Raw genomic sequence first — 14,816 nt, forward strand, 5'->3', positions numbered from 1 at the left:
CAAAGGCCCAAATAAAATGAAATAATTATTCAAACTATTGAAAACGTGCAACCAAGAATTCTTCATCAACTAACAAAATCTGATTCACAAGTAAGCACAAAATAAAGACATTTTCTAACACACACAAAGACAGAAGGGTGGACTGTCAACTTCTCAGTCTAATGGAGGAATTTTAAATACCTTGAAAAATTGATACATGAAGTAGACAAAAGAAATTATCAGTAAGAATACAGAAGATTTGAATAAATGCATCAAGCCTGACATAGGCATTAATGAAAAATAATATTCTTTTCAAGTTCATGTGGGACATTTACAAAAATTGACATGTACTAGAACACAAAGAATATTGCCACAAATTTCAAAGAATCAGTATCATACCACTCACATTTTTTACTTATAATGAACTGTAAAATCCATAGTAAAAATGCACACACATCACCAAAATGGTTGGGAACTCTAAAAATAAGCAAAAATTTTTTTAAATTAACATTCATATAAATAATTTATAAGTTAAAAATCATCATGGAAATTATAGAATATTAAGTAATATACAACAAAAGTACTATCAATTAAAATTTGTGGGATGCAATTACAACATTACTTAGAGGGAAACTAGCCTCTAAGTGCATTTTTGGGAAATGACAAGAATGAAAAGTAATGAGCTAGTTGTTCAGTTCAAGTAGAAAAAAATAAATGCAAGAAATAATAGAAATGAATGCTAGTGAAAACAAACTGGGCACATGTTCTCAGGATCTCCTGAGGGCTATGTCATGGAAAAAAATAAACTATGAGCAAAAGCTAGTTGTTTGACAAAATAAAAATAGATCTCTAGTGAGACCGATCAAGAAGAAAGAAGCACAATTGAGATGAATAACAAAAAGAGGGATGTGGAAAACCTGATGCCAGTAAATTTGAAGACTTAGACAAAATTGGATAATTTCAATGAAAAATATCAACACTGTGGGGAAAATGGGGTTGGATGGCAGTGATCTAGTGGCAGACACTGCTTAGGGACACCTGCTTTTTCCCCAGTGAAAATGTGACCATTCTGGTGCTGCATTTGGCTTAAGAAACAGAAGGTCCAGAGAGCTGTATAATTTACAGTAAGGGCATGGATTATTTATGTTACTCCTTTGAAGTAATGATAAAGGTGATAAAAAGTGAGTACATTGTACAGAGAGTGTAACCTACAGATATAAACTGTGTTCAAGGTTCTGGAGGCCTGGAAGCTGGGCTGAAATGAGCTGAATCTACTCCTGCTGTGTGGCCGCCTGGCTTCCACCAGGTTCCTTATTCTTTAGCCAAGTAAGAGGATGCAGTAAGAGATGGGAAGGGCAGGCAGGGAGGGTGGCTCAGCTGTCTAAGTGTGGTCTCTTCCTGCCATCATAAATGTTGCAGCTACCAAAACTGAATCAAGAATAGAAAACCTGAATACAATACAGTGCTCATTAAAGAAACTGAATCTATAATCAAAGATCTCCCCTCAAAAAAGGCCCGAGGCCTAGGGGGTTTTTCAGATGAGTTTTATCAAACATTATATATTATATACAAGCTGTTTGAAAGAACAGGACAAAAGAGAAAACTATCCTACTCATTTTATAAAGTTAGTAAAGCCTTGATACTGACATTTAATATGGTCCATATTTTTAAAATATAGGCCCATCTCAAGTATATAAAATCAAAAATTCTAAATAAAATGGTAGTAATCAAATGCCTAAAAGCAAGGACTTTAAAAAGCACATCATGTTTCTGGAATCAGCTTCAAAATCATCTAGGATGGGATTATTTGGGATGTGGGATGTGGTTGGGGGCATACGTATAACAAGACTAATCGTGGGTTGAAAATAGCTGAAGCCAGCTGGGCACGGTGGCTCATGCCTGTAATCCCAAAACTTTGGGAGGCCGAGGCAGGTGGATCACCTGAGGTCAGGAGTTCGAGACCAGCCTGACCAACATGGAGAAACCCCGTCTCTACTAAAACTACAAAATTACTTAGCCAGGCATGGTGGCGCATGCCTGTAATCCCAGCTACTCAGGAGTCTGAGGCAGGAGAATTGCTTGAACTCAGGAGGCAGAGGTTGCAGTGAGTCGAGATCACGCCACTGCACTCCAGCCTGGGCAACAAGAGCGAAACTCCGTCTCAAAAGAAAATTGCTGAAGCTGGGTATTGGTAATATAGAGGTTTGCTTTGTACTGTTTTGTCTGCTTTTCAGTGTGTTTAAAATTTTCAACAATAGAAAGGTTTTTCCGTTTTGTTTTCCAATGCATTACGGCCAGTAATCAGGATTTGCACCAGGAAGGAGGAGAGAATTTACTTGTCTGAGGAAGATTTCTTTGTGAAACACTGTAGCATGTGCTACGTAAATTTCCTCTGTCTTCTCTTTGGCAAAAATATAAATTTCTTGGAATAATTTTATCTGAAGGGAATTTTGTCCTTTGGAGGGTTTGAAGAACAGGACCAGGGGACAGCTGACATAAGGGTTTATGTGTGTCTCTCTCTGCATTTGAGATCAGAGGTACCTGAAGAATACATGCAGTACAATAAAATATTTGTAAACATATCAGAACCAGGGAGGACATGTGTAAAATGGGGAGATTAAGATGGGGAGATACATACTGGTACTTTAGGGCAATTTTTATTATTATGAAAAGAGCCACTGACACCAGTCAAAAGAAAATGTTTCTGCCCAGGGGCTGGCCCCTCAGCCTTGTGCACGGCCCACTTCTCACACCACTGAGCTTTCGCTGGACCTTAACGTTTGTGAACATGATATAACTATGTTTCTCTACAAACAAACAATACCTGGAGAAGTCACGTTGTGTCTGGGTTTTTGGTTTTGTTTTGTTTTTTTCAGGACCGGATTCCATGGCTCTGTAACTTGCATGACGTTTTACTAAGGTAAGAGACCACTGGGCCTTGGCATAAGCCACAGCCAGCAAGTAAAGAAAAGCCTCAGAAAAGACAGGAAAAGAAAAATGCACTCCTGAAATCACAGCTGACTGATGGTAAAGGATTCTAAAAACTGACTACACTTCTATCAAGTAACCACAATGATTTCAGCCAGCCACAGACAGCATGGAGTTTCATCGGGCTCTGGAGACACACCTTCTAGACAGCTCCACAGTTACTAGCTAGTAGTCCTGATCAGCCGCTTGGTTTCCATAAGTCTGTTTCTTCATTAGTAAAATGGGAATTAATATAGTTCCTACCCACAGATTATTGTAAGAAGTAAGTGAGTTGGTGAGTGGGCAGTAGAATAGTACCTAATACATAGTAAGTGCTCAAAACATGTCCACTGGTGCCACTCCTGTTATTGCCTATCTGAGTCTTCAATTTTTCTTCCCTTTACTTCAAGCTTTGACTACCAGGAAGGCCTGAGGTCATTTGTGAGTGAACAGGTAATTAGCCGCCAGGATGACAGTCCATATTGCCCAGCTCTGCAGCATGGCCCTGAGCAAACAGGGTCCCCCCCACACCACCCATCTGTGGGTCTGACCCCAGTGGTATCCTGGTCGTGACATGGAGAAGGATAAGGAAAAGGCAGGGAGTGGGTTACGGATCTTCCTTTCTAAGGTGAACTCATATTTTATCCATCTAAAACCGTCTGGGCCATACAAAGTTAGAATATACTTAAATGAACAAAACTTCAGTTTGCTTTTTTCACACCCATTGACATGGCTGGCAGCCCTGTCTTTGCATGGGCTGAGTTTTGATTTAGGGGTTTACGGTTCAAAGTTTCAAGGTTTGAAAATTTTTGCCTACCTGGGTCTCTAACATAATGCACTCATGAAAGTCTATTTTTACAGTACTGTCATTTTATAGTCATAAAAAAGGAGTATGGCTTCATTTTTGTTTGCTAGCCATGTATTAGCTGCAAAAAAAAAAAAAAAAAAAAAAAAAAAAAAAAAAACGCAAGGGAGGCCCCTTCCTTCAGAACTTTCATTCTGAAAGAGAACTTCATACTGAATCCCTAAGCCAGCCCCAAGTCAGAATTTATGCACCACCTCTTAACTCCAGAGTCCTGTCCTGACCCCAGGATGACTGCCTCCCACACTCAGCAGCCGCGTGGTCTCTGGCCGCACTGGTTTCCCCTTACTGGTGCTGTGTCACACTGCCTCTGTTTCTGGCTCAAGTTTTTCCCTTAGTGCGTCCCTAGAAACCTCTCATATTCTACTTGCCTTGCCCACAGAGAGGCTGATGCTCCCTTCTCTCCCGCTTTCTCCAGCTCTGCACCTAGCAATTCCCCCAGACACTGTGGAGTAGGAATAGGGAGAAGCCAGTTGTAGAATGCAGATCCCTGAACATCCTGCAGAGGACCTGAGCTTAGCTGTTTGCATAGCACAGGGGCGCGCTGGCAGCCCTGTCTCCACACGCTGAGACGGAGCAACGTCTGGCATCCATCAAAGCAGAACCAACACTTCCTGAGCACATCTGTATATCAGAGATCTCGAACAATGTTTTCCTTATGAAAGCTCTAAGTATGCTAGGTAGCCCCATTTAACAGATGACGAACTGACAATCAGAGAGGTAAATCCCTTCGCCCAGGATTGTTCACTACTAGCAGAAGATCTTTAACTCAGTACTGCCTGATGCTTAACCACCATTTTCTAATGCCTTCCACTGGCAGGAAGTAGGACTAGAGTCCTGCACCTAGAATTGACAGAGTTATTTTTAAATGTCTTCATTCATATTTTTAAATTAGCCTCCTTTTTTTTTTTTTTTTTTTTTTTTTTTTTAAACAGAGATGTAGCCTCGGGACAGCATGTGGTTCTAGCCTGTTCAGCCCTGAAGAAAATGTACAGAGACATATTAACACAAGGAAAAGATGGTGCAGCTCTGAAGTGCGAGGAGTCGGAAAAGGAAGCAAAGCGGGCTGAGATGCAGCTCCTGGTGGTCCATCTGAGTGGGTCGTTTGAGGTCATCTCTGGACGCTTACTCAAAAGAAAGGGACATTTTATGCCCCCTGAATTACTGCAGTCCCAGTTCGAGACTCTAGAGCCCCCAGCAGCTCCAGAAAACTTTATCCAAATAAGTGTGGACAAAAATGTTTCAGAGATAATTGCTAAAATTATGGAAACTCTAAAAATGAAGTGAGAATCATTTTGTATCAGTGGTCCACGCAAAATTAAGCATAAATATTTGTGCCATCCCAAACCTCGTTCCAGCCACCTTGCCCATACTAGATTCTAAATTTTTCTAAAGGCAAACAAACCCCAATGTATCAAGACAGACTTGTTTGGGTGTAATTTTAGGGATTATGCTGGTTCATCGGGAAGCAGAAGGGGAGTTTTAAAAGTCAAGCTTAAATTGAAGTTTAAATTCATCAAATGATCAGAGGAAATTCTGTAATAGATGCTGGAAATTGTTACATTGTTTAGAACATTCTTGCTCATGCCCGTATGTGCACAAATAAATGAAACTTGGCTGTCCTTGACATTCCCTGGAAATTGGTGTTGGAAGTATAAACATGTACATCATCCACCCACCACCCAGCACACCACACACCTCCTGATCCTCTCTCCTGGAGCTGTGGTCAGAGTGGTGGCTTTTTTTGTTGTTTTTTTTTTGGAGATGGAGTCTCACTCTGTTGCCCAGGCTGGAGTGCAGTGGTGTGATCTCCGCTTACTTCTTAAGCTAAGGTCTCAAAAGGTGGTCATTGGAGAACAAGCAAACTTTGTTCAGTTCCTTAAATGGCGTAATACAAACATACTCACCAGCAGCAATACCAAGTTTCTTGCCTTTTGCCTGAAATTATGTCAACTCGAACTGTCTCTGCTGGTCACCAGCTCTGCGCTGAGCGGTTGTGTGTTATGTATCTGTGTGTAATTTAAATGTAGAAACTTAAAATAACTGCTACTTAAAAAGTAGAGTTTGGGCCGGGCGCGGTGGCTCACACCTGTAATCCCAGCACTTTGGGAGGCTGAGGCAGGTGGATCACTTGAGGTCAGTAGTTCAAGACCAGCCTGCCCAACACCCCGTCTCTAGTAAAAATAAAAGTAAAAAATTAGCTGGGTATGGTGGCAGGCACCGGTAATCCCAGTTACTCAGGAGGCTGAGGTAGGAAAATTGCTTGAACTCAGGAGGCAAAGGTTGCAGTGAGCCGAGATTATGCCACTGCACTCCAGCCTGGGTGACACAGTGAGATTCCATTTCAATTTTTAAAAAATTAGAGTTTGGTCAACACAATTTTTTTTTTCTTTTTTAGAGAGGAGGTCTTGCTCTGTCACCCAGGCTGGAGTGCAGTGGCATGATCATAGCCCACTGCATGTTTGAACTCCTGGGCTCAAGTGATCCTCCCACCTCAGCCTCCCAAGTAGCTAGGACTACAGGCATGCACAACCATGCCCAACTAATTAAAAAAAAAAAAAAAAAATTTAAGAGGCCAGGCGTGGTGGCTCACACCTGTAATCCCAGCACTTTGGGAGGCTAAGACGGGCGGATCACAAGGTCAGGAGATGGAGACCATCCTGGCTAACACGGTGAAACCCTGTCTCTACTAAAAATACAAAAAATTAGCCGGGCGTGGTGGCAGGTGCCTGTAGTCCCAGCTACTCAGGAGGCTGAGGCAGAAGAATGGCGTGAACCCAGGAGACGGAGCTTGCAGTGAGCCAAGACAGTGCCACTGCACTCCAGCCTGGGTGATAGAAGGAGACTCCATCTCAAAAAAAAAAAAAAAAAAATTAAGATATAGTGTCTTGCTATGTTGCCCAGGCTGGTCTCAAACTCCTGGCCTCAAGTGATCCTCCTGCCTCAGCCTCCCATGTTGCTGGGATTTGAAACATAAGACACAGTGCCCAGCTCAACAAAATTTGATATAACAAAAAGCATCATTTTGGTGGAATAAAGATTGAAAACAATTATTTTAGCGGAAAAAAAACACATTGTTTTTCAAGTAGGGGAGCTGTCCTCATAGATCATGTGAGAAGGCCCTACTCCACCCTGTCTGTGAATTTGCAGAGTATCAGAACTGGAGACAGATCTCGGCAGTCAGACCGAAGTGTGTGGCAGCACTGCTGGGAATATACAAGGCATGTGATTTCAGATGTCAGTGATTTCAGGTGTGGCTTTAAATAATTCGACACATGTGATCAGAAGGGATCCCCCTTATATTTCTCTGTTGCTCTGCCTGTCTGTGACATGGGGAGTGTCTGTTTCATATGAGTGTCTTCATCCCTCTCCAGCACTTGACAAGCTTCCTTTTCAACAGACAGCAGCCGGAGGCTCAGACTCCTGGCAGACCCGTGGTCTCCCCACAATTTAATCACTTTATCTAGTTCTTGTTTCTGTTTTTACGTTCCTTCTATGTAAGGTAAGTGTCCATTTTCCATTGAAAGTAGTGACATTATAGTTTTTGAAAAAGAAACATATTTATATAAATTGGGTCATTTCAAGATGAATAAAAAGCACACGATCCATCACAAAGTTGCCAATGTGGAACTCGAGCAAATGAAGAGAGACTTGCTGACCCACCCAATGTAGCCCTCATTCTACAAAGAGGAACCAAAGGTCTCTAAAGACCTCCGTGAGCCTAGGCTCGTGTCCACCTGCTTGCTGTCCTGTGTAAAATCATCAGCAATGGACACTAGGCAGGTGAAGAAAAAGCACTAGAGCCGCTATGGCCAAGACATGAAATGAAACTTTCCAAAGGGCAGTGATGCGTCACTAGCACCGCAGCAGCAGGGCTGGGGGATGCGGAGCAGGAGGTGAGAAGTGCCGGTGCCCTCCTGGCATGCAGCTTACCCAGGCACCAGCTGTGCAGGCCAAAATCTGACCAACATGGGCCAGGTTTGAGCCTTTCTCCGTACTGTGCTCCAGAAAGATGCTTTATCCTTCGGTCCCAACCAGGGCCACAGGACCTTACCCTGGGGCTCCCACCCCTGGCTGCTCATCAGAGTCAGCTGTGGAGCTTTCAGAGGTGAGACCAGGGCCCCTTATGACAGATGCTGCTTCAGTGGGCTTGGAGGAAGCAGAAACAGGTCTGTGCTTTTCAGTTCCTCAGGTGACTCTAACAGGCACCCTGTGGCCACCTGTGGGCCCACTGGTTCGCTCTGGCCAGAGATTGGGTTTCAGAACCAATTTACCTGTTTCTATTCACCAGGGCATGTCATATTTGACTCAGGAACTACAGCTGGGTGCAGTGACTTGTGCGTGTAATCCCAGTGACCCCAGAGGCCAAGTGAGAGGATCACTTGAGCCCAGGAGTTTGAGGCCGGGTCAGGCAACATAGAGGACCCCATCTGTGAAAAAAATAAATTAGCCAGGCATGATGGCATGCACATGTAGTCCCAGCTACTCAGGGGGCACTGAGGTGGGAGGACTGCTTAAGTCAAGAAGTTTGCTATGATTGCATCACTGTACTCCTGCCTGGGCAATGGAGAGACCCCATCAAGAAAGAAAAGAAAAGAAGAGGGGAGGGAAGGGGAGGAGAAGAGAGGGGAAGGGAGGGGAGGAGAGGGCAGGGGGAAGCAGGGAAGGGAGAGGGAGGGAGGGAGGGCGGGAGGGAGGAAGGGAGGAAGGGAGGAAGGGAGGAAGGGAGGAAGGGAGGAAGGAAGGAAGGAAGGAAGGAAGGAAGGAAGGAAGGAAGGAAGGAAGGAAGGAAGGAAGGAAGGAAGGAAGGAAGGAAGGAAATAAATTACATGCCAGTGGAAAAAAAGACAGTTTTGGTGGATGGCCCTTGCCTAAGAAAATATGGAGCCCTTGATTTTCCTCTTTGCCAAGCTATTTGGAGTCGCTTCTGGCTGGCTTTGGTTTACATCAACCCTCATATTTGGGGGCCAGGCACTAGAAGTTGTCCAATGAACACATCCAGCTGGATAAGTCCCCCTGCCATGTGGAGGGAGAAATCAACCAATCCATTGTGCTTAGTAGTGAGTCCAGACTGTATGTGACAGGCACCGTGGAGGGTTTGAGGCTTGTGACACAAAGCCCTGGCTGTCAGGTGGCTCCAGTTGGGGTGAAAGATAAGGCATCGTGTACTCTCTGGCACCAACTAAACTCCCGAGACAGAAAGGAAGCAACGAGGGCCTTGACCATGGGGACTTAGACATGCTGAAAAGCATCCGTTCTGGCTGGATCGTGCCCCTGTCCTAGCTCCCTCCCCATCATGAATGCCAAAGCACATTCCTTGACAAAAGACTTAAGCCAGACCCCCCACAGCTGCTCCACAGCTGAACTACCCTTTGGCCTCCCCTCCATCATGGTGCCAGGAAACAGAGGAAAAACTGAGGAAGGCAGTGGTTCTCAACCTCCACTGCCTGTTAGAGTCACCTGAGGAACTGAAAAGCACAGACCTGTTTCTGCTTCCTCCAAACCCACTGAAGCAGCATCTGTCATGAGGGGCCCCGGTCTCACCTCTGAAAGCTCCACAGCTGACCTGATGAGCAGCCAGGGGTGGGAGCCCCAGGGTGAGGTCTGACAACCAGGACCCCGTTTGGATCCCCTGCTCATGCTGAGCCCACTTAGATGGCAGCAGCAGGGAGAATCTTAATGCAGGTGAAGTTTAGGACTGGATTAGTTCTCGCCAAAGACCCGCTGGACAACTCACGAAAGGTCAGGGATGAAGTGCAGTCTCTAAAGTGGCGCTTTGGGTTGGTGATAGGCTGGGGAGCACCTAACCCTCAACCGTGTAAAGCGGCTGATTGATTTGGCAGGGATCACAGGTAGCAGGTAGAAAGGACCAAAGAGATGGGTGGAGAATTCCTTTTCTGGCTAAGGACACTGATCTACAGGGAAAGTTGGGTTGGCTAAGAGGGTCTGGCTGCAGTGAAAGGATAATCTATTGATTGACATTTTAATACTGCCCTGGCCTTCCCCTCTCAAGTATTTCTCTTGGTGTAACAGCAGGGAATCGTCAATGAGGCATTCAGATGAAGTGAACAGAGAGATAAGGGAAAAGGTGTCCAGAGTAGAAGAATCCATAGAGACAGATGGATGGGTTGCCTGGGATGGGGAAGGCAGGACTTGGGACTGGCTGCTAACAGGTACACAGTTTCTTCTGGGGGTGATGGACATGTCCCGGAGTTACACAGTAGTGATGTTTGCACAGCATAGTGAAATAGGCTACATCCACCGATGTGCGCTTTCAAATGAATTTTATGGTATATAAATTTTTATCTGCCATTTTTTGATACTGGCATTTTTTTAATCTCAATAAAAAAAATCAATGCAGTGAATGCACCACTGTGGAGGGCCGCAACCCCAGCACAGGCACCTCCCCATCATCCCACTTGGAGAAAGTCTATGAGCGGAAGGGTAGGCCTGCGTCCAGCTCCCACGCACCTTACACCTAAGAATGAGTCCTGGGTTTAAAGAGTTTTCTTTTCTCCTTTTTTGAAACAGAGTCTCACTCTGTTGCCCAGGCTGGAGTACAGTGGCCCAATCTCAGCTCACTGCATCTCCGCCTCCCGGGTTCAAGTGATTCTCCTGCCTCAGCCTCCCAAGTAGCTGGTACATACCACCACGCCCGGCTAATTTTTGTGTTTTTAGTACAATGGGGTTTCACCATGTTGGCCAGGCTGTTCTCAAACTCCTGGCCTCAAGTGATCTGCCCACCTCGGCCTCCCAAAGTGCTGGGATTACAGGTGTGAGCCATTGTGCCTGGCCCCCATTTTATAACTACCAAGAATTGTTTATCATTTTAGAAAATCATAATGTGATGTGTTTGTCACCGACATGGCAACCCACAAGCACTTGCATTCTTTCAGGGGTGACCCCACAATGGGCGCAAGCATATAACAACTCCATTGTGTTTACTGTAGTCGTGCACAAGCAGTACGCACTGAAAGTTTATTCGTACTTTCATGTGTCCTTTACATTAGAGCTAAGGCATGCATTTATTACTTGCTTAGGTACGTTTTGTTAGCAATTAATCTCATTTTGTGATAGTAAAGGGGCATTAGAAAATAGCTGTTAAAAAGGAGGTGTTGAAAAGGAGTCTGGTGGGTTGAGAGCACCGCTCTCATCTTCCCAAACGTGGTCCCAGGGAGGCTGAGGTGTGGACCGGTACTGCCCTCTTGTGACCCGGGTGGGAGGGACCCAGCAAGCACAAAGAGCCCAGGGAAGAAGGGCCGGATGGTTTGCAGTGGCTCAAAATGGATGGAGATAAAAGATTCACCTTCTCCTCTGGCAGGATTCTCCACCACCACCGCCCCCTCCCCAGTCTCCATTCCCACCACCAGAGAAATTTCAGATTAAACATTTTTCTCTCCTGTAAAATGAGGGCGTTACCTGTCCCGTAAGAATGAAGTCTTTTGGCTCTGATAGCTTAGCTCCGCCAGGGTCTCTGTATTTCCACACCCCTTTCCCCAGCCCTTGGGCAGCTTACATCAGGCAGGGTCTAGGATGAGGTCCCTGAAGCATGGGATGAACTAGCAATCAGCTGAGCAGCCGGCTCTGGAATCAGGACCCGGAAAAACCTGGGCTCAAGGCACAGCACTGGCGTAAACTCGCTGGGTGACATAGATAAGGCAGCCCTAGGGGATGTCACTAGATGCTGCCAAGGTCCAGTGCTCACATCCTGTGCCTCTCTAGAGTCTGCTCTGATGAGCAAATTATTTTTCAGTGGATGGAGTGCAAGAACCAGGAGAAAACTATAACAAGCTGACTTTAATCAAAGACACCATCCATCAGGGATTTTAATTTTCTGAAACTGTAATATGCAAGTTTATTACCCCTCCACTGAACAGCACATCTGTTCATTCAAAGATGAAATATTCAAGATCAGAGTATTAACTGTATCATGGGCCAGCAATTACCAAGGAATTAGGATCTGATTAGACATTCAGCCAGTAAGCTGTGTTGAGCATCAGTGTGGGGAGTTGTTTCAGCCCAGCTTCACACAATCTCATGTGTGAAATGTGAGCTGGTGCTGATTTCCTGATGATCCAGCAGTTTCCCTCCAGCAACCTACCCTGGATGCTGTGCAAATTAAAGTCCACTTTGTGGGAGGTTGAAGTCACTGGTCATCACTCAGGAGGACCCCAGACCTGATGTCGAGTAAATCTAACACGTACCTTAATCAGGGACCCAGTCAGATGGTGCCTAAGGAAATGCCCTCAACCCTTGACAGTCCATGGCAAGACTTGCAAATTTGAATGGCCAAAGAATGTGACCAACACTAGTGGGATATGGGAGACTGTGACAAAATTAAAAATGCACGCTCTATCTGAATAGGGCAACCACGGTGCAGCTCCAGACCAGATAACATAGGAACACAATCTGCCCTGAACAAGTTGGGTTGACTGCTCACTGTATAAGAACAACACACCTCCAAAAATTGTGCAAAAGACTCAGTAAGATGTCAAAACGGATTTAAGATTTGGATGCATGATAGGTAGTCCTGGGTAGGGTTCAAGGAAGCAGGGTTCTCGAAATGGATGCTGTCAGGAAGTGGGGGATAACCGGTTATCTTAAGAAAATCGCTCAGGCACGGTAGCTCATGCCTGTAATCCCAGCACTTTGGGAGGCCGAGGTGGGCGGTCACAAGGTTAAGAGATTGAGACCATCCTGGCTAACACGGTGAAACCCCATCTCTATTAAAAATACAAAAATTAGCTGGGCATGGTGGCGGGTGCCTGTTATCCCAGCTGCTCGGGAGGCTGAGGCAGGAGAATTGCTTGAACCTGGGTGGCAGAAGTTGCAGTGAGCCAAGATTGCACCACTGCACTCCAGCCTGGTGACAGAGAGAGACTCTATCTCAAAAAATAAAAATAAATAAATAAAAAAAAGTAAAGTGTGAAGAAGGAAGTGAAGCTAAAGCTGTAACTGGTTAACAAGCACATTAACCAGGACAGGGAGATGTTTGGTCAATTTTGCATCTTGGAAAATGCTCATGTTTTTCGGTGTGGACATGACTAAAGAAACGTTCCTTTGTCTTGACCCACCACGGCTGAAGAGCAGTCTTGTACTGACGTAGGTATCCTGTGAAATTGTGTACGCTCAGCAGGACATGGAGGTACAGCTTTTAATACCAGGCTAGCATCTGGATGACAGGAACTACTTTTCTTTTTCCTGGTAGCTGCCCCGTTTTACACTCCCACCAGCAATATAAGGTTCCAATTTCTCCACATTCACCAACAATTGTTATTGGTCTGTCTTCATTACAGCCATTCCAGTGAGTGTGAAGTGGTATCTCCTTAAGATTTTGATTCGTATTTCCCTAGTGATGAAAAGCATCTTTTCACATGCTTATTGGTGATTTGTTCATCTTCCTTGGAGACATGTCTATTCAAATTCTTTATATTTTTAAAATTGTCTCTTCATTGTTGAGTTGTAAAAGTTCTTGATCAGATACATTACTTGCAAATGTTATCTTGCATTCTGTGAGTTGGATTCTCTTTGTACTTTCTTCATCATTTCCTTTGAAGCAAAAAAACTTAAAAGTTTGATGAAGTCCAATTTACCTATTTCTCATTGGTTGTTTGTGCTTTTGGTGTCCTAGCTAAAAAACCACTGCCTTACCCAAGGTCACAAAGATTTACACCTATGTTTACTTCTAAGAGTTTTATGTAGCTTTAGCTCATGTCTTGGCTCCATTCTGGGTTACTTTTTTGAATAAGAATATGCATTTTAACAAGGTCCCAGGTAATTTGCATGCACAATTGAAGCTGAAAACCACTGCCTAAGTCACACCCTGGCAGCACATTACAATCACTTTAAGAGCTTTTAAAATGTATGCATAAGCCTCACCCAGATACAATTCCGCTTAGTCTGAGGTGGCCTTATTTTTTAATGTTTTTAGTTGATTCTAATGTGAAGCGAGGGTTGAGAATTACCACCTTTGCTGACTAACATTTTCTGTAGCCCTCAACTAATTCTTCAGTTTAATGAGGATGTCCACAAAGCTATCACTTGCCTCATTGCCTAATCAATGTTTTATGTCTTTTTTTTTTTTTTTTTTTTCTGAGACGGAGTCTCGCTCTGTCACCCAGGCTGGAGTGCAGTGGCGCAATCTCGGCTCACTGCAAGCTCCGCCTCCCGGGTTCACGCCATTCTCCGGCCTCAGCCTCCCGAGTAGCTGGGACTACAGGCGCCCGCCACTGCGCCCGGCTAATTTTTTTCATTTTTAGTAGAGACGGGGTTTCACCATGGTCTCGATCTCCTGACCTTGTGATCCGCCCGCCTCGGCCTTCCAAAGTGCTGGGATTACAGGCGTGAGCCACCGCGCCCGGCCTCAATGTTTTATGTCTTTAACTTTTTTGACGAATGGTATATTTAACATCATTCATACATTCTTTCCATATGGATTTCACCCACATGCTTTTGTTAGGTTGGTTTGTATCCACTGCTTTATATGTGATGCTGAGACTTCTAACAGTGCTACATTAAAATTGGGATCAGCATTCACAGTGCACATAGTACATGAGTATGAACAGGCTTAGTGTCTGCGGATATAATACAAATCACACCTTCATTAAGACTAGAGAATGGCAGTAATACCGGGTGATAAGTGTATGAGGGTGGACAAGAGATAGAAATGAGAAGAGGAAGTATAGAACTTCAACAATTTCCTGAGAAAACCAAAGACCTCAGTTGGTCAAGAGCATGGTCTACAATCAGCAACATTTCAGCATCTAGTATCATTTTAAGTCATTATTTGTCCTTGGTCTTGCTGGGTTTTGTTTTTATTATTTTCTTAAAGGAGAAGGGTGGGAATGGGTAAAACATTCTGGTCTTCCTTTTGCAAATCTAGAACCACAAAACCAATTACAAATTGGGACTCTTGCCATAAACAAAAATAACTTCAATTTATCAGTGACCTAAATAGAAGAGCTAAAACCAAAAAACTCTTAGAAGAAAATATAGGAGGAAACAATGT

The 14,816-nt window shown here is 44.4% G+C and overlaps 1 protein-coding gene across 5 annotated transcripts in view; it reads left to right on the forward strand.

Annotated features, from left to right (window-relative positions):
* The window catches only part of IDNK (IDNK gluconokinase), an 865,727-nt gene extending 860,297 nt beyond the window's left edge, over positions 1 to 5,430 (forward strand). For all 5 annotated transcript variants that reach the window (XM_050761404.1, XM_050761408.1, XM_050761406.1 and 2 more), the window contains 2 exons: positions 2,856 to 2,899; positions 4,744 to 5,430. In XM_050761404.1, coding sequence (XP_050617361.1) covers positions 2,856 to 2,899; positions 4,744 to 5,095 — 396 coding nt within the window. In that variant the 3' untranslated portion in view covers positions 5,096 to 5,430. The remainder of the gene's footprint in view (positions 1 to 2,855; positions 2,900 to 4,743) is intronic.
* Positions 5,431 to 14,816: the final 9,386 nt, after the last annotated feature.

The sequence above is a fragment of the Macaca thibetana genome, chromosome 15 (assembly GCF_024542745.1).
Source record: "Macaca thibetana thibetana isolate TM-01 chromosome 15, ASM2454274v1, whole genome shotgun sequence".
Taxonomy (NCBI): domain Eukaryota; kingdom Metazoa; phylum Chordata; class Mammalia; order Primates; family Cercopithecidae; genus Macaca; species Macaca thibetana.